Here is a 23,564-nt window from a genome sequence, read left to right on the forward strand (position 1 = left end):
TTTACATATGGGAGAAAAGTGTGTAGGAGCGTCTATCTGGGGTTTTATTTCTTTTTCATTTACTTTTGTGGTCAGTTTGGGTACTTTGATGGCATGAGATAGATTTCTAGGAATGCAAAGCCAGTGTGCAAATTGCGCTTGCAGGAAACAAAAATTCGCCCGTGGATAGCTCACAGAGGCTTTCATCCAGGAATCAATTTGTTATAAGTCAGGGATGGCCTGTAATAAAACACTGACAAAAGGTGACCGGGCGTGATGCCGGGGAGCACGCTCCTGGAGACATTTAAGAATAAAGAGAAAAAACACCATTAACACTGAATGAACCTACACACCCATTCATCTCTATGAGGACGAGAGATGGGCCCTGGTGCTTTTTATTTACTTATTTATTTTTAAAGATTTTATTTACTTAAGAGAGAGAGAGAGAGAGAGAGGGATTACAGAGGGAGAGGGAGAAGCAGACTCCCTGTTGACCAGAGAGCCTGATGGGGGGCTTGATCCCAGGACCTTGAATATGACCTGAGCTAAAGGGAGACACTTAACTGACTAAACCACCTAGGCGACCCCCTGGTGCTTTTAAAATTTAAATATCAGGTTTCTAAATCCCAACTCCCCAACATAACAGAAAATCTGAAAAAGATAGGAGAGTAAAGAAATCATGCATAGTTCCCACGACCACCATTTTAACATGTTGGTGAATTTCCTTCCAATGTATTTTTTTTTTCCTGGCCGCATAGAATAATCATACCATATTCCCATCTATTTTGTACCAGATGACCTTTAGAGGTTCCACATCTATGGGTTTTTGACTCACTCAATTTGCTACTTAATAGAATTCTTCCCATGTTGAATAAACCTTCTAATAATCACAGACTTAAGATAATACATTTTTATCTCGTAAGTGCCTCAAGAACTTTCAAAAGTCTGCCTTGAACCAGACGCAGGAGAGGGTCTGTGTGATTTGAATATGGCATACTGCAAAGGGAAGAGGAAGAAGTAGGGGTATGAGGCAGAAAGCGAGAGAGGGAGGGAGGTTGGGGGGGAGGGGAGGAAGAACAAAACACAGTTGGTTTGGTAGGAGGCTCGCGGAAGGAGACCTAGTGGTTGGCTGGTGGGTGTGGTGATGGTGGGACAGTGCGCGTTGGTCTCAACCCCAAACAGGACCCTTGGGACACAGCCACCCAGTGGGGAGAGGAACTGACTAGTGTGAAGGTGGGAGACAGGCCAGGGGCCAGAAGACAACTCTTGGAAAGACTGAACCTCGGGGGCCACGGGCCACAAAGGGCCACCAAGGCGGAAGAAGGGGGACCCCGCACATGGCTAAGCAAACCGGACTCTTCACCCACCAGGCTCTGGCCTTGACTCCCACGCAAGGAATCCGTGGGCAGAAAGACAACAAAAGCTATTTTTCAGGCAAGAGGAGTTGGACATCAGGAAAAATCAGAGCCCCTTTGTATGACATGCCAAATTGCTGAAGCGAGAAAACGTCTCGGGCGAGGGCTCAGATGCGAGCCGGGAAGAGCGCGCTCGCCCAGGGGAACCCGGCCGTCAATGTGCGCTTGTTATCGGGGCTTTTCAGAGCGAGGGCCGGAAGCAAGCGCGGGCCGTCCTCCCCCCGCCGTGTGGCAGAGATGAGCTGGTGACACGGCCTTGGCCGGACTGTCCGGCCCCTGGAAGGGAGCCTGGGTGTCCTGAAATGTCCCCTGGAAGCCTTCAGGGATCTGGGCGCTCTCCCTTGCTTGTGGTTTGGGCTGGGGGCTCGCCAGAGACTCCCTTCCTCTGAGACCCATCCTTACAGGCGGGACCCCTTCCCGCTGCCCCCATGTGCTGGGTTAGTAAAGGACAGTAACTACTGGGCACTGGACCCTTTATTCCTGGCTCGAGCTGAGCACGGACACAGCACATCTTGGCTCCTGGGAGCAAGTCTGCACTGGAGGGTTGCTACAGCCCATTTTGCAGAGAAAGTAACTGAGGCTCTACAGACACTGTGAAATGATTGGCAGGCGACCGCACAGCTAGCAGGAGGCAGAGCCTGGGCTCAGACCCCACTCTGCAGGGGATCTGAGCCGCGCTCCTTCCCATGCCCTCACCATGCCCTACTTCTCTCCAAGAGGCCGCTTACACTGCCCCTGTGTTTTGCATGTCTATCGCAAAGCAGGTGTGTATGGAACCCTGTGTGTGTTTTCCTCTTGATCCTCCGGTGACCCTAGGAGACAGGTCCGGCTGGTGCCCCCAGGAGGGTGCCCCGACAGCCAGGTGTGCTCTGGAGCTCTCCATGCCCTGCGCTGTTGTGTGTGAACATCTTGTCTCCTGTGGGTTCCCCGGAACCCACAGGGTACATTCTGCACCCATCGAGCCCAGCACGAAGCCAAGCATTCAGCAGGCATCCCATAAATGCTTCACAGTGACAGAGTTTTAAGCCGCACTGCTCTCCGAGGCAGCCCCTGTCCTTGTGTAGAGTTGGTGGCCGGCCCTTGGGTAAAAAAGAGCAGTGAGATCTACTTCCCAGCTCCCACCTGTGCTTTCCACCCCGACTGCCAATTTCTGCACAACCTCAGGACCTTCCAGTGTCAGCTTCTCTGTCCCATTTTTCTCAACAAAGTTCCTTCTCGGAGCAGAAGGACACTTGGGAGAGGTTATGCTGTTTATGGGATCCAATGCAAAGTGGAAATACAGATCCTCTTGTTCAAAATTGATTAAGAATTATAAGATGGTGAGAGCAGAACACCCAACACTCAGGGGTCCTAACCGCACAAGCCCCCAGCCCGTGAATACAGTGACAACAGTCACTTTGCAGCCTTTGCACATGGCCTGTGACTCAGGTCTGGATTTTTCTAGGATGGTTTTGCTTTTAAATTGTCTGCTCTCTCCCCTGCCCTGCCACTTCCTCAAACAAACTGTGAATGTCAACATTTCAGGATCCCAGTAACGTCTCCTATATTACCTCTTATACCTTCTACAACAATAGAAAACCTGTTGTTTTTTTATCTGGTTTTGGTTCAGAAAGTACAAATGCCACAGGGTCATTGGTCCCGTCGGGGAACTGAAGGCACTTGGGTTCATGTTCATGACCTGACACGTCATCACAAGGGGGAACTGTTTTCGTCCATCCAGCAGATGACTCCCGCACCTGTGTCTCCAGGTCTGCCCTGCCTCCTCCCTTAGCGAGGGGTGGTCCCCCACCCTATGCACTCAACCCACCCGGAGTCCAGTTCTCCTATCTCCAGTCTCCCTAGACCACTCTTGCTTGGTGCTGTGTCTTGGGGAATGGCTCCACTCCCTGGGGGTTGTCTATCATGCTATCCCATTTTACAGATGAGAAAACTGAGCCTCAGAGCGGCTGGGGGAGTTTGCCCAAGCTCGCAGGGAAAGCAGGGTAGAGCAGGATTCAAATGCACGTCTCTTTGTCCAGCCCTCATGCTATCAACCATCACATGGGCTTGGTGCAGATACATCTTCCCTGACACTTTTTCTGGAAAATGAAACGTCTGGTGGGAAAGATCAGAGAGGTGTGTGGGGCCCCATCTGCAGGGTTTCGTAGATCAGGGAATGGGCCTGACTTGATCACAGATAGGTTGTGGTCCCATTGAAATCTGTCAAGCTGGGGAGTGAATGCCATCTGATTATATATATTTTTTCTTAAACATTTTATTTATTTATTTGACAGACAGAGATCACAAGTAGGCAGAGAGTCAGATGGCGGCGGGGGGGGGGGGGGAATAGGCTCCCTGCTGAGTGGAGAACCCGATGTGGGGCTCGATCCCAGGACCGTGAGATCATGACCTGAGCTGAAAGCAGAGGCTTTAACCCACTGAGCCACCCAGGTGTCCCCACCCAGGAACACCCAGGTGTCCCCTGATTATATGTTTATAAGAACTTTCTGGCTATGAGTGAAGGGCTGGCATGGGGTGGGGGGCAGGAGAGAAAGCAGGGACATGGGTCAGGACCCTGCTTGGGGCATCAGGGCGAGAGATGACAGAGGCTGGGAGCCAGGTGGGGAGAAGGGGCAGGGGAGCAGCAGGTGTGTTCTGTGTGTGTGTGGGGGGGGAGCTGGCAGGGCTAGGGGAGCTCCCGCAAGAAAGTGGCTCTCGTCTGGCCTCTGTGGTGGCCAGCACGGTGCTGGACCCAGAGCAGGCTCACAGTGTTTGCTGGAGGTTGCGCTAAGCACCCAGTGGGTGGGAGAGGAATCGTGACCGATTGTCCTGAGGAGAGACCACGCTGGCCAGCAGCAGCTCATGTGATATGGGAGGCTGCTGCCCACATACGCTTCCTTGCTAAGTACGTGCAAAGGTCCTGTCCCCTCTGCAAGTGCCTCCGTGGGAGCGGCCATGGCCTTGCCAGCACCTTCCCACTGCATAGTCCCCTAACCCCAGTGGGGGACAGTGGACAAAAGGAGGATGCAGGGAAGAGGGAAGGAGTAAGGAGGGAGAGAGGAGGGATGGAGGGAGAGAGAAAGGGGGGAGGGGTGGGGAGATAAAGGGATGAAGGAGGGAGGCGGAGGCGCAGGTGTCACTTGCCAATTGGCCAAACAAGCAAACCGAGGCTCTGCGAGGTCGGGGGACAAGCAGAAGGCGGTTCAGATGGTCAGTGGCAGGGTTGGGATCAGGCCATAGGTCTCCTGACCCCCGTTCTGACGTGTCCACAGCCCAGCATCCTGTCCTCCTCGGTCACAGCCCGGATCCCGCCACACAGGAGTTCGCAGCGACAGCCTCAGTGCCAGGAAATGTGATGCAGGGACTCTCAGCCCGGGTGGCTGCCGTCACCGCTCTGGGCACTGCCTTGGTGCTAGACCTTATTTCAACTCCTAATGGAGAGCCCTTGGGTTCTGATTTTATGGTTCACAGAAGCCACTCGAGCAGTTCTGCCTCAAGAGGTGATGACACGGCACCATGTTCTCCCCTGGCCCGAACATCCCTGGAGAAACTCCGTGTCTTCCTGTTCCCAGACGCTGGGGGCCAGTGAGCTGACCCGGGACCCCGCTCAAGCCCGCTGCAAACGCGGAACAACTTCGTTCTTCTGGGGAAATTTCCAAGGTTCTGGAAACATGGAACCAGGGAGAAGGTAATCCTGCCTTGAATGATGCCAGGCACCTCGGAGGTAATTTTGCACAAAACCCTTTGCATATAACCGTGAGGTTTTCTCACCAAACCTTCCCAGCGACCCCAGGGGCTATCTCACCATGAAGGGACTGGTGTTTGGCGGGGGTTAGGTACCTTGATGAGTGGCCATCCGGACTCAAACCCACGTCCGTATGACTTCAGGGCTGGGTGCTTCCTTGTGGGCTAGTGGGGGCTGGGAGAGTGAGCTGCCATGGGCATCTAGTCCTGCCGTGCTCCCCTGGGGCCAGTGGGTGACGGAGACAGCCAGGGCAGATGATGAGCCGGGGAAGCTGACCGGCCTTAGCTAATGGGTTTTCTCCCAGGCTCTGGAGCTGGGCTTGGGTCAAAAAGTCCCTGTGGTCTTTCCACACTCTCAGAGACGGGGCAATGGCCAGGGAGGAGGAGGGACACCTAACCAGCTCTTGGGAGGACCTCTGCCTCTGTGGGCTTGGTGTGGTGGGAGGCACAGAAGGGTGGATGTCGGCAGGAAGGACCTGGCTTCGGGTGTGCAATCCTTGGAAGTGGGGGAGGGGCGGGAGAGGCAGGGGAAGGGTGAGGGCTGCTGGGGTTACAAGCTTTGCTGGCTGGAGGCTGGGGGTTGGCTGGTTTCTTAGGGGAGGTTGGCTTGAAGGACCTTGGAGGTCGTGGAGAAGGGTGGAAGTGAGGTGACAGATCCTGATGTTTAGGGGAGCAAAATAATCAGATTACTCTTCGGACCCAGCATCCCCAACAGGGTGGCTCCCAGGCCCCATCCTGGCTCCAGGAAAGCGGGAGGGTAGGGAGAGCCAACCTCAGGCATGGCTGAGTATGGTGTCACAGTCATGGTGTCACAGTCTGTCATCTCTGAGCTGGCAGAGTCCTCCAGAGGCAGGACCGTCTGCTTTGCAAAAACCCCGGAGCTTCCCTCGGAGGGTCATCGGGCCGCAGCCCTGTCCTGCCACTGCAGAGCAATCACAGGGCGCGTGAAATGCAAAGGGGCATGTCTACACCCGGGAACCTGCTGGGAAACTCCTGAGTCCTCCCCAGGGTTGTCCTAACAAGCATTCCGTTTGGGGAGTATCTACTCTGTGTTTGTGCGCTGGGCACTTTCACATTTGTTGCTTCATTATCTTATTTTCCAGGTATGTGAACAACTCAGAGAGGTTAAGTAACCTGCCCCAAGCAGCACAGTTACCTGGGAAAGCCTGGATTTGAACTGAAAACCTGGCCTCCTGCCTCGCCACCACCCCCCACCCCCACCCCGCCCCCACCATGCTGCCTTTTCAACAGAGTCTACTTTAATGTGATAAAAGGAAGCAGGGAATACTTTGCTCCCAGGCCTCCGTATCAGAGACAATCAGGCTTCTCTCCAGCAGAGATCTCCTCTACCGTGTGCATACTGGCCACCCCACGTTTGGTCATGCTCTCCTGTCTGTCCCCAGCCCCGGGAAGCTCAGGGACAAGCGGTGGCCCATCTCCAGCAACACAGCCAGCCTCTGCAGCGTGCTTTTTGTGTGCTAATCGGACTCAACCAGCACCTTACTTTCCTGCTCTTGTTTCTACTTCTGACCCAATGTCTCCTCCACTTTTTTTTTTTTTTTTTTTTTAGATCGGGTCCCTTTCTTCCTTTCTCTCTTTTTTTTGGTTGGAGGGAGAAGAACTAAATAAGTAAAATCGTATGATATCATTTTCACAGCTTTGAAAGGTTTTCACATAAAGAAATGGAGAAATGGTTATGTCCTTCGTCTGGTACCACGTCCTGACTCTCAGTTCAGAAGAGACAGTCTCATCAGTACCCTCTGAGCGCCAGGGGGGTAAAGAGAAGGATTGCGAGGGGTATGGAGCGGGGGGTCTTGGGCGTGGCCCTGGGGTTAGAACCAGCGTGTTCTCTTACTGACCCCGATTTCAGGGATCTGGCCAGTGCTCACGTGTCCTTACCGGAGGCCAGGGGCTGCTGCTCTGAGTGTGTGTTTGTGGGTTAACTGTGATGGAGCTGATGAGCTGTGGCAGAGGAAGGCCGGGAGGGAGTGAGTTCCCTTCATTCCCTGTGTTTCTTGCTGCCTAGTGCCCAGCCTCTGCCCCCATGCCCGCCTGAGGGAAGGCTATGCCCAGCGAGCCCTAACCAGGCAGTCCCCACACCCCCTTCTGCCCCAGGTCTGTTACCAACAAGCCGTGTGACCTTGGACGAGTCACTTTGCCTCCTTGGCCTTGGGTTTCCTTTGCTTGCAGAGTGTGAGGCTTGGGCCCCATGGGCAGGTCCCATCTCTAGTGTGGACACATGCTGGGGTGTCACAGGCGGGGGTGAGCTGGGTCCCCTGTAAGTCATTACTCTTAATAAGGGAATAGAAGTGACCCCTTCTGCCACCAGTCACCTAAAGCAGATGCCACCTCGTTCTATCTGTACATATGGTTTCTTGAAGGAATGAGACAAGAGTGGGGATCCTACCAGCTGCCAGAAATCGGGTCCGCCTCAGCCCCCCACCTAAAGGCTGACTCCCTCAGAGCAGTGGTTCTCCACAGGGGTTTGATTTCGCTTCCCCACTCTGCCCCCCACCCCACCATGCCCAGGGGACACTGGGCAACGTCTGGGAGTATTTTGGTTATCAGAACTTGGCAGCAGAGGGATGCTTCTGGCTTCTGGTGGGGAGAAGCCAGAGACGCCATTGAACTGCCTACAGCCCACAGGACAGCCCCCGCCACCAAGAAGGACCCAAATGTCGCTGTCCTGACGTTGAGAAACCCTGTCCCGGGGTGACGGGCAATTGATGATGAATCCAGACACTCGGGCCTGTGATGCCATAGAGTGGTCCTCCTGAGTTACCCTCCTCTGGACTTCCCAGCATGACTTCCGGTGGAGGGCATGTTGGGTGGTCGCACCAAATCCTGGCACCCCCATGAGTACATGCTTGATTTCCCTTCCCGTTCCTGCTCCTTCCTCCGTGTTCCCCACTCAGCCATGGCCGTGCCGTCTCGCAGCTGCCATAGCCCCAGATCCAGGAGTCAATCCAGGCAGTCAGCCTTGACTCCCCACCTCTGCTGCCACCAGTTAGCCCCAAGGCTCCATTCGGGTCCCCGGCAGTGAGGACCAGACTGGTCTCCTGGTGGCCTCCCTTGCCTTCCAGAGTCTCCACTCCCCATGTGCAGCTGAAGACTCTTCTAAAACCATAAGTCAGGTCAATTTACTCCCCAGCCCCAAACTCCGCAAAGCATTGATCTTGATCCTGACCTCCAGGAGCCTCTCGAGGACCCCCACGCGGTGCTGGAGCCCTGCCCGGCCTTTCCTGCCTCAGAGCCTCAGCCTGCCTTTTCCTCTTCCTGGAAGGTTTTCCTTCTTCCTCCGGTCCTCTGACAGCTCTTCCCTGTCCCCTTGACCGATGGCAACCCTCCCCAGCCTCTCCCAGCACACCTCCGCTCTGCGTCCATCCTAACCCTCATCCATGCCTGGAAACGTCAGCTACCCCATGAGAATGTTGGCTCTGGGAGAGCAGGGACCGAGTCTGTCCCGTCCGCCGTGTGACGAAGAGCCTCACGCGCCTGAGACAGAGCAGGTACTTGGCGAGCATGTGTGGAATGAAAATAAGTGAGTGGATTGGATGAATGAATGAATAAAAAGAAGCAGGCCCGGCAGATTGGTGCCTTAGAGCCTTTCTGCGTGTGTGTCTTAGCAGAAAAAAGGTCAAGAGTCACTGAACCAAGTAATCTCAGAGGTTCTTCTGGCCAGAGGAGCCCTGCCCCCCCTCCCCCTGCTGGCCCGTGTGTGAAAGCCTCATGAACCTGATTCAACCAGGAGGCTGGGGGCAGGGGGCTCTCTGGGGCTTGTAAAGCTGAAAGCCAGAAATGGAAGGAAAGTTCCAGAGCAGCTAGGCCCCTCCCTTCAGGCCCACCGGGCCCTCTTCCGCAGTTCTGGTTTGTCTACGCCGTTCTTTGCCTCCCTTGCCTTCTGAGACTCTGGATTTGACGACCCGAGGTCTCTTCTGCTGCATTTCTGTGACGACAGCCCCCAAATCTCGAGTCTCTGCATCTGAAGAGACTGACCCAGGAGATTTATTTTAAAGAGCTGCTGCGTTCCCACTGAGCCTCTCTGAAGCCCCTCACCGGGGGGGGGGGGGGTCCTCCAAATCCGGCTCTGTGGTGAGGTCCTTAAATCAGACCCCTGGGATCCCCAGCCTCTCCTCATGAAGTCAGCGGGTCCAGTTCAAAGGAGCTGGGTTGTTCTTACAAGAAGAGAGAAAGCAGCAAAGAACAAAGCAGGACATTAAGGGAAGGTAGACAGGAGAAGGGGCTGCCAGGGCCCCTTCCTGAGTGGCTGGAGAGTGAGCCCCGGGGAAGCAGGCACAGGAAGGGAGATCAGCCCTCTACCACACCGAATGCTGGTGTCCTTCTGAAATTCCTATATGTGGACAAAATTTGTATAGGTTGACGCTCTAACCCCCTGGGGTCCTTGGCAGTGGGGCTCTGGAGGTGGTGACTAGGTTTAGATGAGGTCTGAGGTGGTGGTCGGGGTGGGGGTTCCTCATGATGGGGTTAATGCCCTGATAAGGAGAGACCAGAGAGCTCGCACTCCCCCCTGTGAGGACACGGTGAGAAGGGGGCTACCTGCAAGCCAAGAGCCAAATTGGCTGGTACTTGATCTTGGCTTTCCAGCCTCCAGAACGCTAAGAAATAAATGTTGCTTAAGCCAATGGGATAAGACAACACCCTCACTCACCCCTTCCCAAATCTGTGTGGTTCAAATAAAGGACATCCTCTGGCTGGTGGAAAGCGGGCTCATCTATTCAGACAGAAGACATTCTACAGCACTCAAGAGCTCTGACCATCGGAAGCCTCATCTTCCACATCTATGAAAGGCAGGTAATTAATATTTGCCTTGAACTACGGTTGACAATTACACGAACTTACGGAGTCCTGCACGGAGGTCTTCACCAAGTGATGGGCATCTTTATCAACACCAGAGGGCAAAGGAGAGCCGGTGGGTGAGGTGACTAGCTGAGGGAGACCTGCTCTGGCTACTGTCCCCCACCCGGGCTTGACTGGACAGGCTGCCTGTGAGTTTTCGCAAGAGAAAATGAAAGCAAACACAGACAGGAAAAGTTCCCAGCGCAGTGCCTGGGAGTGGAGTGGGTGTGGAACGGACGTTATTTGAATCAAAACGTCTCTGAATGGTCCTACGTTGGGAGTGTGGTAAGGCAAATCTTCCCAGCACCTGCCTGGAAAGGGTTCCTAGTGTCCTGGAGGAGGAAGCCCCGCCCCCCTGGCAACTGGGCGGGGCCTGGGCGGGCTGAAGCCCCTGGCTGGTCCCTGAGAGTTGTCTTCTCGCTCCCCTGGCCCCGGGGTGCAGTACTAACAGTTTCTTTTTCTCTGTGTTCCATAACGTGAATGAAGTCTGGGTTTACTGGATGAGAGGCGTTGCTCGGGTTATGGTGGTGGGTCCCTTACGGACCCTGACCTCCAGCGGCCCCCGCGGACATTCCGGAACTAAGAGCGGGCGTGGGGACTTTCCCAGGACACAGTGCACGCTCCCTAATGCTTGCTTACATTCCATACCTCGCCTAATTGCCAGACGCATTAGAGATTGAGCAAATGCTGGTTGGTGATACCTACGAGGGAAAAGTCCACAAAGATTTAGGACTTCTTTCCCGTGTCCCCAGCATTGGGCTGAGTGTCACCAAAGACACAAAGAAAGAATGAGGTGGGCTTGGGAAGGAAGGGAGCAGGAGGCCGATAGTGATGGGGATGGGCTAGTCCAGAACGTGGTAGAAGAAGAGAGAGACAGAAACAGAGACAGAGGCAGAAATAGACAAAGAGAGAAGAGAAGGGGAGGGGAGGAGAGAGGGGAGAGGGGAGGAAAGGGGAGGGGAGGGGAGGGGAGAAAGAGTATGTTATGCAATTTGGGCATCACTTGTACATTCTCACTTCTGAATGCCTTCATGCTGCTGTCAGCCCAACCTCAGAGCTAGGCTCCACTGGGTAGTCAAGTACTTGGTTCTATTTTTAATGGCAACCCAGAAGCTGTTTGGGAAAGGGCAGGATGACATGGTGGGAAGAGCTTTGTAGTGAGACAAAGGCTCAAATCTGGCCCAGCAGCCTCCTACCTGGGTGCCTCCGGGCAAGTGCCTCACCCTCTCTGAGCCTCTATACCCTCAGCTGCCTACGGGGATGCAGACAGTATCCTCTTGGGGCTGTTATGAACGTGCCGTGGGCTAACATGCACAGGCTCCGAGCGCTTGTCCGGTAGAGAGGATCTGGGAGGGGGGGTGTGCAGAAAGAGGCTGGGGTGACGCCAGCACTGCTTGGCTGGGGGCGGGCCTGTCCGACTGCTGGGATGCCTTCAGTACGCAGAGGGCTCGGCTCTCCGGTCCCGGCAGCATCATTGACGGGAGACAACCAGGAAATGGAATCACTGTCGCCAGCACAGTCACAACCAGTGTTTTGTTAGTGGCCCTGCTCCAATATTTCTCTAGGTTCAGCCCAGAGGCTTGATTTTTTCTTTTCTCTCTGCCCCCCCCCCCCCATGTAAAGCTTTGGGAGCACTCCATGTAAAGCTTTGGGAGCACTCCATGTAAAGCTTTGGGAGCACTTGGCTAGAGAACAGGTGGAAATCATGCCTTTTACACACAAAGCCAATACTGGGGGGGGGGGGCAGGTCTCCAGGGAGGGGCATGGGATGGCTGTGCAGCCTGGGTCCCCGCCTGGACCCTCTCTAGCAGGTGGAGGCCTCACAGATGTCAGGCGATTGTGCTTCCCCGAGGTGAGCCAGCAGTTTCCACCCAGGTCCAGGGAAGGATGATACTAGCCACAACAAGGAATCCTGAACCAGCTCTCCTGGTCCTGGGTTGGTCCGAGGGTGGTCCAGCCCTTGGATGTGGCCTGGTTTGGCCCTCAGAACCCCTGAGCTGGTGGGTGGGGAATGACAGAGGCAGCTCAGTTCTTATGGTGAAGTCCCCCAGATGGCAATTCTCCACCCTCCCTCCGCCAGCGGAGCCAGCTGCCCAGATCGGCTTGGGGCTCTCTTGATGAACACCGAGTGCAAACGGCTCGAGGCAGCTGGCAAGATGCTAAGTGCAGCATCAATCCTAATTAGGATGAGGAATTAATAAAGGAGGCATTCGAGCCGCTCTGCAGAGGCCGGGCTCGCCGCTGTGGAGGAGTTAGTTCCGATTCCCACTGGGAAACTGGGAGGCTTGGGGTCCACGGGTGCCTTCGGGTGATGACAGCGGCATGACTTACTGTGCCCCCCGAACCTCTGTGAGGGAGAACATGGGGGCTCTGCGGCCCCTGTTCTGTGTCTAATTCAGGTGCCGTTGGCAGGTAGTGACGTGGGTACATTCTCCAGATGAGAAGAGTAGGTGTTTGTGATCTGAGCAATTGCACACCAGAAATGATGTTTTTCAAAAGAAAAAAGGAGGGTGTGATCGTGGGCCCACCGATCCTTTGTGTGGCTTGCTTCCCAAACGACTGATTGCACCTATGCCCGCTCCTCCAAGACTCCACTTAGCCCTGGCACTAAACTCCAAATTGCAAAGGGCAAGGCAGCCGCGTCTGGGAGAGGGTGTGGGGGGCAGAGGTGGGCAGGATTCCCGCGAGGGCAGGTCTAGGAGGAGGGGAAAGGGAGCAAGTTCAGCCTTCCCGAGCCGACCCAGCTCTACAAAGCCTCTTTTTATATGACTCCAAATGCGGCCAGAAAAAGGGCCATCTCTTTAAGAGCTTCCTACCAACCTCCACCAAGCTCCAAACCCGCTAAACTATTTGCAGGGGCTGTAACTGCAGTAAGGAAGGCTGGGTGTGTGGGAGAACTCCCCGAGTGACGGAAGGGCGGAGTTAACACACGGGAAAAGGTTGCAGAAAAAGAAAGAGGAAACTCTGTCCAAGGATATCGGAAAGGAACGCTCCGCCAACTCCCCCCATCCCTTTTCCGATCTGAAAGCCAAGACCAAAGCGGCAGGCCCCGTTCACAACCTGGCTGGGGCCAGACCGCCCTTCCACAGCCACCTGTTAGTTCCCGTTCCGCAGCGGGGCGGGCTGGAGGCGCTGAAGTCGGGCGCATTTTGCCATTGGAGGCGTCCGGGCCCCTCCCGCAGAGGGAGCGGTCCCCTTGGTCCCGGGACACCCAATCCCGGCCCCCAGAGGCATTCCAACCTTGCAACACCTACTTCACGCCCCCCTCGCGCATCCGTGGGGCGCCGCGCCCGCCCCTCTTGCACCGACGGGGCGGCCACGCCCCTCCCAGGCAGTTGTTGGTCGGCGGGTCGCCCCTACGCACTCTGGCGTCCTGCCGAGGTCTCCCGCAGCCTCCCTGCCGAGGGACCGCGACGAAGGACTTGCTCCCCTAGTCTGGGGTGGGGGGCAGCCTCGGTGACGCACCCCTCCCTCCCCGCCGAGCAGGGAGCAGCGGGCCGGGGCCCCGTGGAGGAGTAGGCGGCGGAGCAGGGTCTGGGCGGCGTCAGGCTCCGGCGACCCAGGTCGCCCAGAGCCGCTCGGAGCACAGCCCCCACCCCCACCCCCACCCCTCGGCCCGGGCCTGGAGCGAGCGAGGAGCGGCCCCAGCGCTCCCCGCCCCCGGCCGGCCCCGCCCCAGGATGGCCAGTTCCCATAGCAATCGCACAGACACCGGTTGCCAAGCAACCCCTCCCCCTCCTCCCTCCCCTCCTCTCCGGTCCGCTCCCCCCAACTCCAGCCTCCTCCCGCCCCCACGCCATCCTCCACCTCCCCCGGGGGCTCCGGCGCGGCCCCTCGGGATCGCTCCGGTCTCGGGCTGCACGCGCGCCCGTGTGAGTTTCCGTGTGTTTCATTGTGTCTGTGTGCGAGGGGGTGTGCGTGTGCGTGGAGTTTGTGGGATCGGCCTGAGGGACCCCGAGCTGGTGCACAGCTGGCCGCGAGGGGACCCGCCCGCTCGCTCCGGCTCCTTTGTGTGTCGCGCGGAGCCAGTGCCGCGCCCACCCCCTTCCCGGCCGGCACCCCGGGCAGGGTGTGCGTGTGCGTGTGTCGGGAGGTGGGTGGGTGCCGCGGCCGGCCGTACCTTCGATGCAGCACACCCGCCACAGCCCCGAGTGGGTGAGGTCGCCGCGGGCGCGGCGGGGCGCGGGCCCGTCGTCCATGGTCAGGTTGGTGCCGTTGCAGATGTGCGCGCTGGAGTAGAGCCAGTAGTCGGTGCCGATGGCGATGGCCATGAGCGAGAAGGCGGCGAAGGCTCCGGCCGTGGTCAGCAGCATCTGCAGCCCGCGGTCGCATCGCACCATGGTGGGCGCCTCATAGTCCGCCGCCCGCCGGCCCGGCCCGCCGCGCCCGCCCGCCCTCCTCCCTCCGCGCGCCGCTCCGGGGGCGCCCGGGCTGGGGGGCCGAGGGCCGGGGGGCGGCGCCGCGCTGCGCGCTCCGACCCCGCGCCCCGGGCGTGCCTGCGCTCGGGCCCCGCCGGGGCTCAAACTCCGAGGCGCGGCGGCGAGTGAGGGCTGCGCGGGCCGCCGGGCGGGCTGGCGGCGGAGGCCGGGGGCTCCTCCCTCTCGGCCCGCCCTCCCGGCTCGGCCCGCGCCTCCGCCCCGCGCCCTCCGCGCCTCCGCCCGCCGCCGCCGCGCTCCGGGCCCGCGCCCCGCTCCTTTCGGCGCCGCCCCTCGCGCCTCGGCCCCCGCCCGGCTTCGCGCTCCGCTCTCGGCCCCTCTCCCCCGGCCGGGATTTTCTCTTCCCCCGCTCCTCTCCCCTCTCCGCGCTCGCACGCGCTCTCGCCTCCTCTCTCAGGGTTCATTCACATTATTGGAGCGAAGGAAGCCGAGGCACGGGTTCCCGGGAGGACGGAAGGGGAACCGCGTTGCCAGCCACCTCGCTTACTCAACCCAGGACATCCAGCCTTCCCTTAGATGGCCCGGGGACTCTTTTTCATTTGTGGAGTGTGTGCGTGTGTGCGCGTGCGGGGGGTGGCCCTCCTTGCCCCGTGTACAAATCTGTGCCTTTACCTGGCGATGGATGGTGTAGGCGTAATCTGGCAGTGGGAATGTTCCGGTCAGATTTCCAGAAGCCCCAGATGTGGGTCACAGCTGAGAGATATTACAGGCCAAGCCAGGCCCTGGCCCCTTCCCTCCCCCACCTAACTGCTCCTGCCCCCACCAGCTCCTCCAGGGGACCCAGAATTTGGGGTTGAGGGAGAAGAAGGGTGTCAGCCAGAGGTCAGTTGGGAAGAACATAGCACCCCTGTTAGGCAGAGCAGTAATGGGGTTGTGATTGGAGAGGGGGCTCCCCTCCATTATTACATTTCTGGGTGCTTTATTCCTGTGAGTCCAGGAACACCCTAGTTGTAGCCGATTCAAGCACGGCAGCCCTCAGCTGTTCCCCTCTTTCTTCTTGCTCCCTCCTGAATACCTTTATTTCTTTTTGCCTTTCCCTCCACTGGAGCTTAACTGGCTTTCCCTCACCTCTGTCCCTTTATTGCCAGTCTCTGCCTCCAGCCCTGCTGGCTTCACTTAATTGCCTTTGCTGCTGGCATGATCCCAACCTAGACACGCTCCCTTCTCCCAGAGCCAATGCGGGCTCCTTCCTCTTCAAAACCTCAGCTCCAAACTCTTCTCTCCAAAAGGTCTTCGGAGACAAGTCCTGGGATGTCCAGCCTGGCATCATTCTGTCTCTCCCCAAAGCTCGTGTGGTTGGCACCCTTGATGGCTGCCCTGGGGCTGCTGCCCTGGACCCCCAGGAAACTGAAAGAAGTGTGCCAAGTGTTGCTATTCTTCTTGTGAGGTGCAGACTAAATATCACCTCCATTTCTAGCACCTTCCCTGGCCTCCGCGACCCAAAGAAAATTAATGACCTCATGCTGGAATTAGTGGTCTCTCTTCCGTGAGCCTGTGAGCCTTTCTCATATCTGATGTATGTGGTAAGGAGTGGAGAAATGTTTGCAGAGTGAGAGGTGTTCCTTGTGCCCTGGAAAATCAGAGTCTGACTGGGGGACAATAGAGCCTATAAATAAAACCCAAGATAATGTAGCCCAAGGACCAGGCTAGCTGCATCAATTCACATTTGTGGCCCCTTCTCCTGCTTTTGGGGTATCTGTTCGTAGGTCCCCTGAGTCTCAGAGGACGAGAGCTGTCACCTGTATTCTACTTTCATCCACCTGTCACCCGATCTGGGGTTCTGTACACAGCAGGTGCCCAATGTATGCCTGAAAGTGTACACCTGGTGTGAGATGGCTTACTCTGACTCAGAGCAGGGCTGCCTTCCTATGTCCCTAATATCCACAAGGATAAATTCTAGGTTCTGTCCCCAGAAGCACCGAGAAGGGTAGATCTCAAGCTTTCTCCTTCTTGTTGTTACTGTTCTTCTTCTTCTTCTCCTTCTTAAGGAGCAAATCTTTGCCTCAAATTAAATCTTAAACAGAAGCCCCAGATAAATAAACCAAGTCTCCTACCAGTTAGCCATGTAGGTCAGGGCTGGCATAGCTCTGGTTAAACAGGGGCCCCAGATTACCTGTACCCACCCACCTACACTACCCCCTGTAGCCCCGAGAGCTGTGGACCTAGGGTTCCAAGAAATATGGTGTGAAAACCAGCATCCTGAGCCTGCTTCTGGGTCCCTCGGGGACATCCTTTCCACTCCGTCCTGCTTGCAGTCTTTCTCGGGGACTTTGAGAGAAATAAATGGAACCAAGATAAACAGATCTTATTTATCTGTGGGGTGGAGCGGGAGTGAGAAGCTTCCCTCAGGCTGCTCTTAGGTCTGGGAAGTGATGCATGCGTGATGGGGCCTTCTTCCAAGCCAGCGATCCTCATGTTAATCCCACGGAAACAGAACGGAAATCTTCATTCATCAGAGCCCGAATGGACCAGTTCCCACCAGCATTCCCAGGAGCATGTGGGAGAGTGGAGACAGCCCTGGACAGGGAGCCAAGATGTCAGCATCTCAGCCTGCCTCCATCACTAACTGTGGGTGATCTTGGACAAGCCAGAACCACCTGAGAGAAAGACACCTCTCCAGCCCCCCTTTCAGATGCTTTTGAGGATCAAATAGAGTACCTTGCACATTGCATACACTTGGCGACTTAGTGATCATTTGTGGAATCCGTAGTAAATACTGCCCCCCCCTTTTTTGAGACAGTGAGCGGACATATGTTACTACATCATCTGTTATTCTCACTGTTATCCCCCTTACAATACCTGGGGAATCCAAGGCCCAGAGAAGTTGACTAACTCGCTCAAGGTCTCACACCTGCAAGGTCTCAGCTCAGATCCCGATAACCAGAATATTTCAAGGGCACCAAACTGCCTCTTGGTCCTTGTCGAGTGCTGCTTGACTGTGTTACGTATGGCATGTTGGATGTGGGAGAAGGGGACCCCAATGGGGCTTAGCAACTTGCCTTTCTATCTGTGGACGCCCAACCGGCAGCCATGCTTAGTCCCGAGATGGCCAGGGTGTAGACTGTGGAGTCAAATAAGGACTTGACCGCCGGTGAAGGGAGCTGGAGCAAACTCAAGACTGTCTGAGACCATTCATCATGCCTGGGTGAGCACAATTTAAATCTGGAAATTTCTGCTCAGCCGGATTAGAGAACTCTAAATGGCAGTGTTTAAGGGCTGCCTGAGGTCCCCGGAGTTTCTCCCATGTGACATTTCCAGTTCTGAGGGAGGGATGTGTCTTTTGCTTACTCAGGAGGAGGTTCTGGGCTGGTCTTGTTCTGGAGACACCGGACACTTGGCATCTTCCCTCAGGGAGCTGCTCAGTGTCAGATCCATGGTGGGGGGAGGGGCCGACTCACTGTACTTATTACTATCTCTGTGGACAGCTGAGCAGGTGGAGGTGTTTAGATCAGTCCTTTGAAGCCATCTTTTTCAACACAAACGGGTTTCTTTCCCTTTCACCTGCTCATTTGGGTAATGACCACAATTCTTCACTTTACTCTGGCTGTGAGGACAAATGAATGAGCTCCGAACCCTCCAACCAACCCAGCTCCGGGGTGAGGCGGCGGGGCCGTGGCCGTGGGAGGGCAGTACGCATTAGACTGTGCACGCTGTGTAACGGGCATGTCAAAGCCGCCCAGCATCTGTAGTCAGAAGGAAGGGAGAGGCCCTCCGCCAGCGAGGGGGAACGCGGTTCCGAGAACCCTTATTAAAAGCTTTGCTTTCCCCCTTTGTCCTCCAGAAATAATGACCTTCGGGTGGCAACTTTTTGTACTATCTCATTTCCATGCCCAAAGCAGATGGTTCTGCTGATTTTAGAAGACTTAATGGGGCGGGGGCGGGGATGGGGGGGGAGGGGGATATTTGGAGAGCCAGGCAGATATTTCCGGTGAATTGACAGAAAGAGTGATTTTGATTTTCTATAGCACAGGGTTGAGGATGAGACTTAGAAGGTTCCGGGGCTTGGCTCAGTGTGGAGGCTTATCTGTAGCCCATCCAAGCTGCTCAGAATCCAAGAAGAATGCCTCTAGATCCTGGTACGGACAGCCTCCCCCGTCAGATTATGCACACCGCAAGAATGGCTTTTTTTCTTTTTCTTCATATTTCAGGAGGTTCCTTTGAGGAGGAGCGCAGATCCGAAAATGCTTCTTGGCTTTATGTATTCAAGTTTATTCCATTTCATTTGCTTATCACGTATATCCCATTCAAGGTGGCTGGGCCCGGATATGCAGCCTTCTTTCTCAGCCCTGCCACAGTGAAGCGGTGGGGTGCTCACTATCTCCACGCCAGGCCAGCGCCTGGAAGTGCAGAGGGAAGAGCAGCTGCCTTCCCCGAGTGCCCTCTCTGTGCTGCCTCCTATATGGGCATCGTTTCATCTCATCATGGCAACAAGCACATAAGGTCGATGCCTTTACCCCCATTCTGTAGGAGACGCACCTGCAGCCACACAGAATCAGCGACTGTGCTGGGATTTGAACCCAGTTCTGCCCGAGCCCAGCCAGGGTGAGCCAGCTAACAGAGGGCGTCGGGGCTCGGGGTCTTCCAAGTCCCTCTGCCCACATCTGCTTCCTCCACTTCTCTTCTTTCATGTCTTCATCCCGATGAAATCAGGTTCAAATGACCATCAAGGTCACAGGAGGGTGGAGAGGTTAAGGAGGGGCTGCGCCTTGCAACCCCAGGGGCCGGGCGGTGAGTGGACAAGGGAGGGAGGATGAGGCACATTCCCCATTTCTTGGGCAGGTAGGTTGAGAGGGACTGCTGTCAGGGACCGGAACCAGCCTTAGGAGCCTGCCTTCTTCCTCCTCCTCCTTCCTGGTTCCTACTCCCAGTGCCTGTCTTGATGCTGGCCAGAGTGGAAGGCAGAAGCCCACCCCTGATCTGGGGTCCTCCGACTGCCACCCCGCCGCCCCAGGTTTTTCTGTTTACTGTCAGTGGGAGGGGAAGGCAGTGGCCTGCTGTCAGTGTTGCACAGCGAACAAAGCGGCCAACTATGAGCAAAGTCCGTGTGGGCTTTTTGAAGACCTGTGTGTTTTCAAACCGGATCCCACTAGGGGCTGCACTCAGTTGCCGGCTGGGCGGTCTCCCCCGCTAGAATTTGTTCCAGAACCAGCCCCGCTGATGAGCATATTGATATTAATGGCCTGACTTGGCCAAAGCTTCCGGCACAGCACGCCTGATAGTTAGCTGGTTATTCTGAGAACATTCTTTTCAAAACACTCAACAGGACAAACAGGCCGAGAGGTTCCTTTGTCCACAGACGGCCTCTGAAACTGAGCCGACTCTCAAAGGACTGAGAAGAACACTCCAAGGAAGAAATCGGCGGCCCAGGGAGTGCAAGCATTTGAAACGGTGGGCTGGGTGGAGAGCACGGCCGGCGGCAGCCCCGTCCTGCCACGGACGCGTAGCGTTTGTGCTTTCGCTGGAGCGGAGCTTTTAATTCCTAAAATATAACAGCCCTGGGCAGGAGCCTGCAAGAACCGGCAGCGGTTCATGCAGAACTTTGCTGCCAAGTGCCTGGCTGTGGAGGGCAAGGTCAGGTGCACGGTCCATCTGGCTACTTTCGGCTCCTGAGTGGCCCTTTCCCTTCCATCTCCTGCCTCCCTCATTCTCTCAGTGGCCTGCCCGGGGGGTGGGGGTGGGGGGTCAGGGGACGGGACTGGCTACCCTCAGCCCTTGTGGAGCTGTGTTTGCTACCGACTGGGGGAGTTTGCTTTATCCAGAGATTTCTTTCTGAATCATGGATATCAATGGAATATTTGCACTCTGCCGCCTCCGTTGGCTATCCCCGCTCATGTCCTTATTGAAGGGCTGCTGCATCTTTGCTGCTTTTCTCTCCACGGCCTTTTCTTGTGAACAGGAAAGGAAAGGTCACTGGGTTCAGGGTGACCCAGGTTTCTAGTCGTGCTCTGTCACTTGCAGCTGTGTGGCCTTGGACTAGTGGCTCAAGCTCTCTGGGCTTCAGGTGGGGACCCAGACACCTGCCTGCTGGGGTTGTTTGCAGATTTAGGAGCTTGGGCAAGACACTGTCGCAACAGTGCTGAGAGCTGAAGCTTCCGGAACATTCCACAAGCACCAGGCTCCTTTCTAAATGCTTTACTGCGCTGTATGGGACTCACTTGGTTTACTCCCAAACTCTTTGAAGCAGCCGTATTATGAATCCTCATCCAAGAGGTGAGCAAGACACAGGGCTGGTAAATCCCTCACCAAGGGGTGTACCCAGCTGTGAACCTTAACAGTCAGGCTCCAGAACCCATGCTTATAATTTTGATTTCATATGTGCTTAATAAATGGTAGCTTTCATTAACTCACTCATTAATGCCCCCTAACAGTTAGGTTTAAGTTACTCAGTATCCTCCTCCACGAATAATCACTGACTTTACGAGACTCAAGTATTCCTTTGTAAGAAAACTTCTCTAGTCCAGAAATACGGGATTTTTTTTCACTGGGCCCCTCTCTGTCCATTCATTTTGTCTTCTGGAAACCTATCAATGTGGGTCTTCTGGGTGACAAAGACATTATTATTATTATTATTATTAGAAAATGCAGGAGAGGGGCGTAGGGAGAGGGAGAATCTAAAGCAGGCTTTATGCTGGGCCACGCGGGGCTCGATCTCACGACTTTGAGCCAAAATCAAGAGTCGGATGCTTAACCGATTGTGCCAACCAGAGACACCAACAGACATTATTAAAATCATGGCCGTCAACCGTCAAAACTCTGTGGCCAGAGGAGAGCAGGCCCTGAGGCGCCCACACGATTCCGGGCCTAGGCCAGCTCCTCAGTCCTCCCCAGCCACCACGTGGCCCAGCAGCACCAGCCCTGGGAGAGCCGCCGGAAGAACCTGCAGAGGACAGGTGACGGGCCTGGCCTCAGCTGACCGAGCCAAGGTGGTCTGAAATCAGCGGGTGTCCCCTGGTAGGTGAGCATCACATGAAATCAGAAATAATACTTACCGTATGAATGATGGGTGCAGCCAAGATTTTGGGGTCCTTTTCAAGCGGTCTGCAGAATCACTGGGTTCTTCTCTGACGTGTCTGCTGGGAAGTACCTGCTCCCTGGCATGGCCTCAGGGTCTTCTCCTCCCCCCACCCCCAGACCAAAGCACCACTGGGCAGAGCGAGTGCTTAGACACTCACATCCAGCTCCACACTTGGCTGGGTCTGATAACAGACCATTTCCAGGTAAACAGGGGATGGAAAATGAATTGACTTGCTAGAGCAAAGATGTTAAGTGCTTTAGATCCTTTTAAATTCAGGGAGAAGGATTCTTTAGCTGGTGCTGTGTCTGTGGAGGGTGTTGTCCCCTGGAGCATGGCACCTGTCCTCTGGTGACCCCTACCCAGAGGGGGAGACCCTGAGGCAGCTCTGCCATTACCTGCAGGTAATGCCATTACCTCCGGGAATCAGGTGCTGTGTCTCCCCCTTCCCTGACCCACTGCCCCATTGGGCTCCTCTGCACACCCAAGTCTAACCATCTCTTGTCCCACATGCTGGATTTGTGATGCCCCCACAGCAGCTTTCATTTACTGGAACGTTATGTATGCAGTAGCACTCTGTAACAACCCAAATGTTGCTATCCCCATTTTACAGATGATGAAATGGAGGCTTTATGGAGACAAGTAACTTATTCACGGTCAAGGCTAATACACGGAAGAGCTAGGATTCCGGAGTAGGATTGACTGTCTCTAGGGAACACGTTCTTGCCATAACTCAATACTTTTCAACCCCGGATGCCCTTGACAATGGCCTAGGGGGACTTTGGGGATATACACCCCACTCCTAGAGATTCTGACCACTCTGGAATGGGGCTTGAACAATCAGTATTTTTTTTAAAGCTCCCAAGTGATTCCTAACATATAGCCCGGGAAAGAATCGGGACACAAAGCCATGATTCCTTTGGACCCAAGGTCTCCTGGAAAGAGTTTGGCTTTTGACTAAATTCATTGCCAGCAAGCACAGCCCAACTCAGACCCTGCGGTAACTGACAGGGAGCGGTGGGCTGGGGAGCCCCTGGTATCGTCTGGGCTGGCTGTGCCCAGGGTGAGTGGGGAAAGCAGCTGTTCTGCTGGTTAACATCTGGGAGATTCTATAAAGCTCTCATGACCACTTCTAGCCCTGCAAGCAAGCCGACCTGCCCTGTCTCCAGTGTGGGTCATGCTGTCCGCCTGTGTCTGCCTTCTCACCCAGCAGGTGGGAAACGCCCAGCAGGGAGCCCTGGCCAGGGCTGTGGCTCTACCGAAGGCCTCCTGGGCTGGGAGAGCCTGGCGACGCAGGGGCCAAGCCAGCATCGTCTTCTCCAGCACCTTATCCCACTAATAACTGGAATCTGCTGTGGGAAGCTGGTCACCCTCCCCTCCCCACTCCTCTGGTTTAGCTGGGAAAGTCAGGGAGCTTTGGCATCCGACCAGAGGGCGGGAAGGATGAGACGTGGACAGTGGTGCTAATGGTGGGGGAGGGGTGTCCCGTGCCTGGCTCATATGGGGGTTTGGGGCTGTGGGATGTCAAGTGGCAGACGTACCTGGTCTCTCAGGATGCCCCGGGCCCCAAACACTCCTCCCTCTGCCTCGGCCAATTCCCAGCAAGCCACCCGCTGCACTTGCCAATAGAGCCAGATGCTGCTTTAGGGAAAATACCTTCTGGAGTTTGTTGTCTGAGTCCTCCCAGCTGACACCCACGGTGGAGAAGATGTGTCAGGATAAATGAAAAATCTCTTCATAAATATTTGAAAAAGGCAAAAAGGAAAAGAAGAAGAAGAAGAAGAAAAAAAAGAACCCCGAACTCCCCGCGTTTGGGAGCATCTTAGTGACTGCTGCTAACACACAGGATGCAGGTCACGAACATCCCTCAGTTGGTAGTAGGATCCCAGGGAAGGCTGGCAGGAACCCCGGGCTTAGTTCAGGGGCCCCTGCCCCGGCTCGTCCCGGGGCTCCAGGGAGAGGACAGACCTGTCCGGCCTGCTTATGGAAGCCACAGAGCACGCGCAGATGCCAAGCTGCCCTTTATCCATAATGCATAATTGTGTCTTTAAACTCCACTGCCATGGGACTTTATTACAAGTAGAGCACAGGCTAAAGTGGCTTACGGGGGGCCCCTGGGAGGAGAGTGAAGAGGCCCTGGGG

The 23,564-nt window shown here is 55.7% G+C and overlaps 1 protein-coding gene across 1 annotated transcript in view; it reads right to left on the reverse strand.

The window, feature by feature from the left end:
- The window catches only part of CACNG4 (calcium voltage-gated channel auxiliary subunit gamma 4), a 59,747-nt gene extending 45,192 nt beyond the window's left edge, over positions 1–14,555 (reverse strand). The window contains exon 1 of the mRNA XM_082706809.1: positions 14,095–14,555. Within this exon, the coding sequence (XP_082562935.1) occupies positions 14,095–14,314 (220 nt within the window). The 5' untranslated portion in view covers positions 14,315–14,555. The remainder of the gene's footprint in view (positions 1–14,094) is intronic.
- Positions 14,556–23,564: the final 9,009 nt, after the last annotated feature.

The sequence above is a fragment of the Mustela nivalis genome (genome assembly GCF_964662115.1).
Source record: "Mustela nivalis genome assembly, chromosome: 17".
NCBI lineage: Eukaryota > Metazoa > Chordata > Mammalia > Carnivora > Mustelidae > Mustela > Mustela nivalis.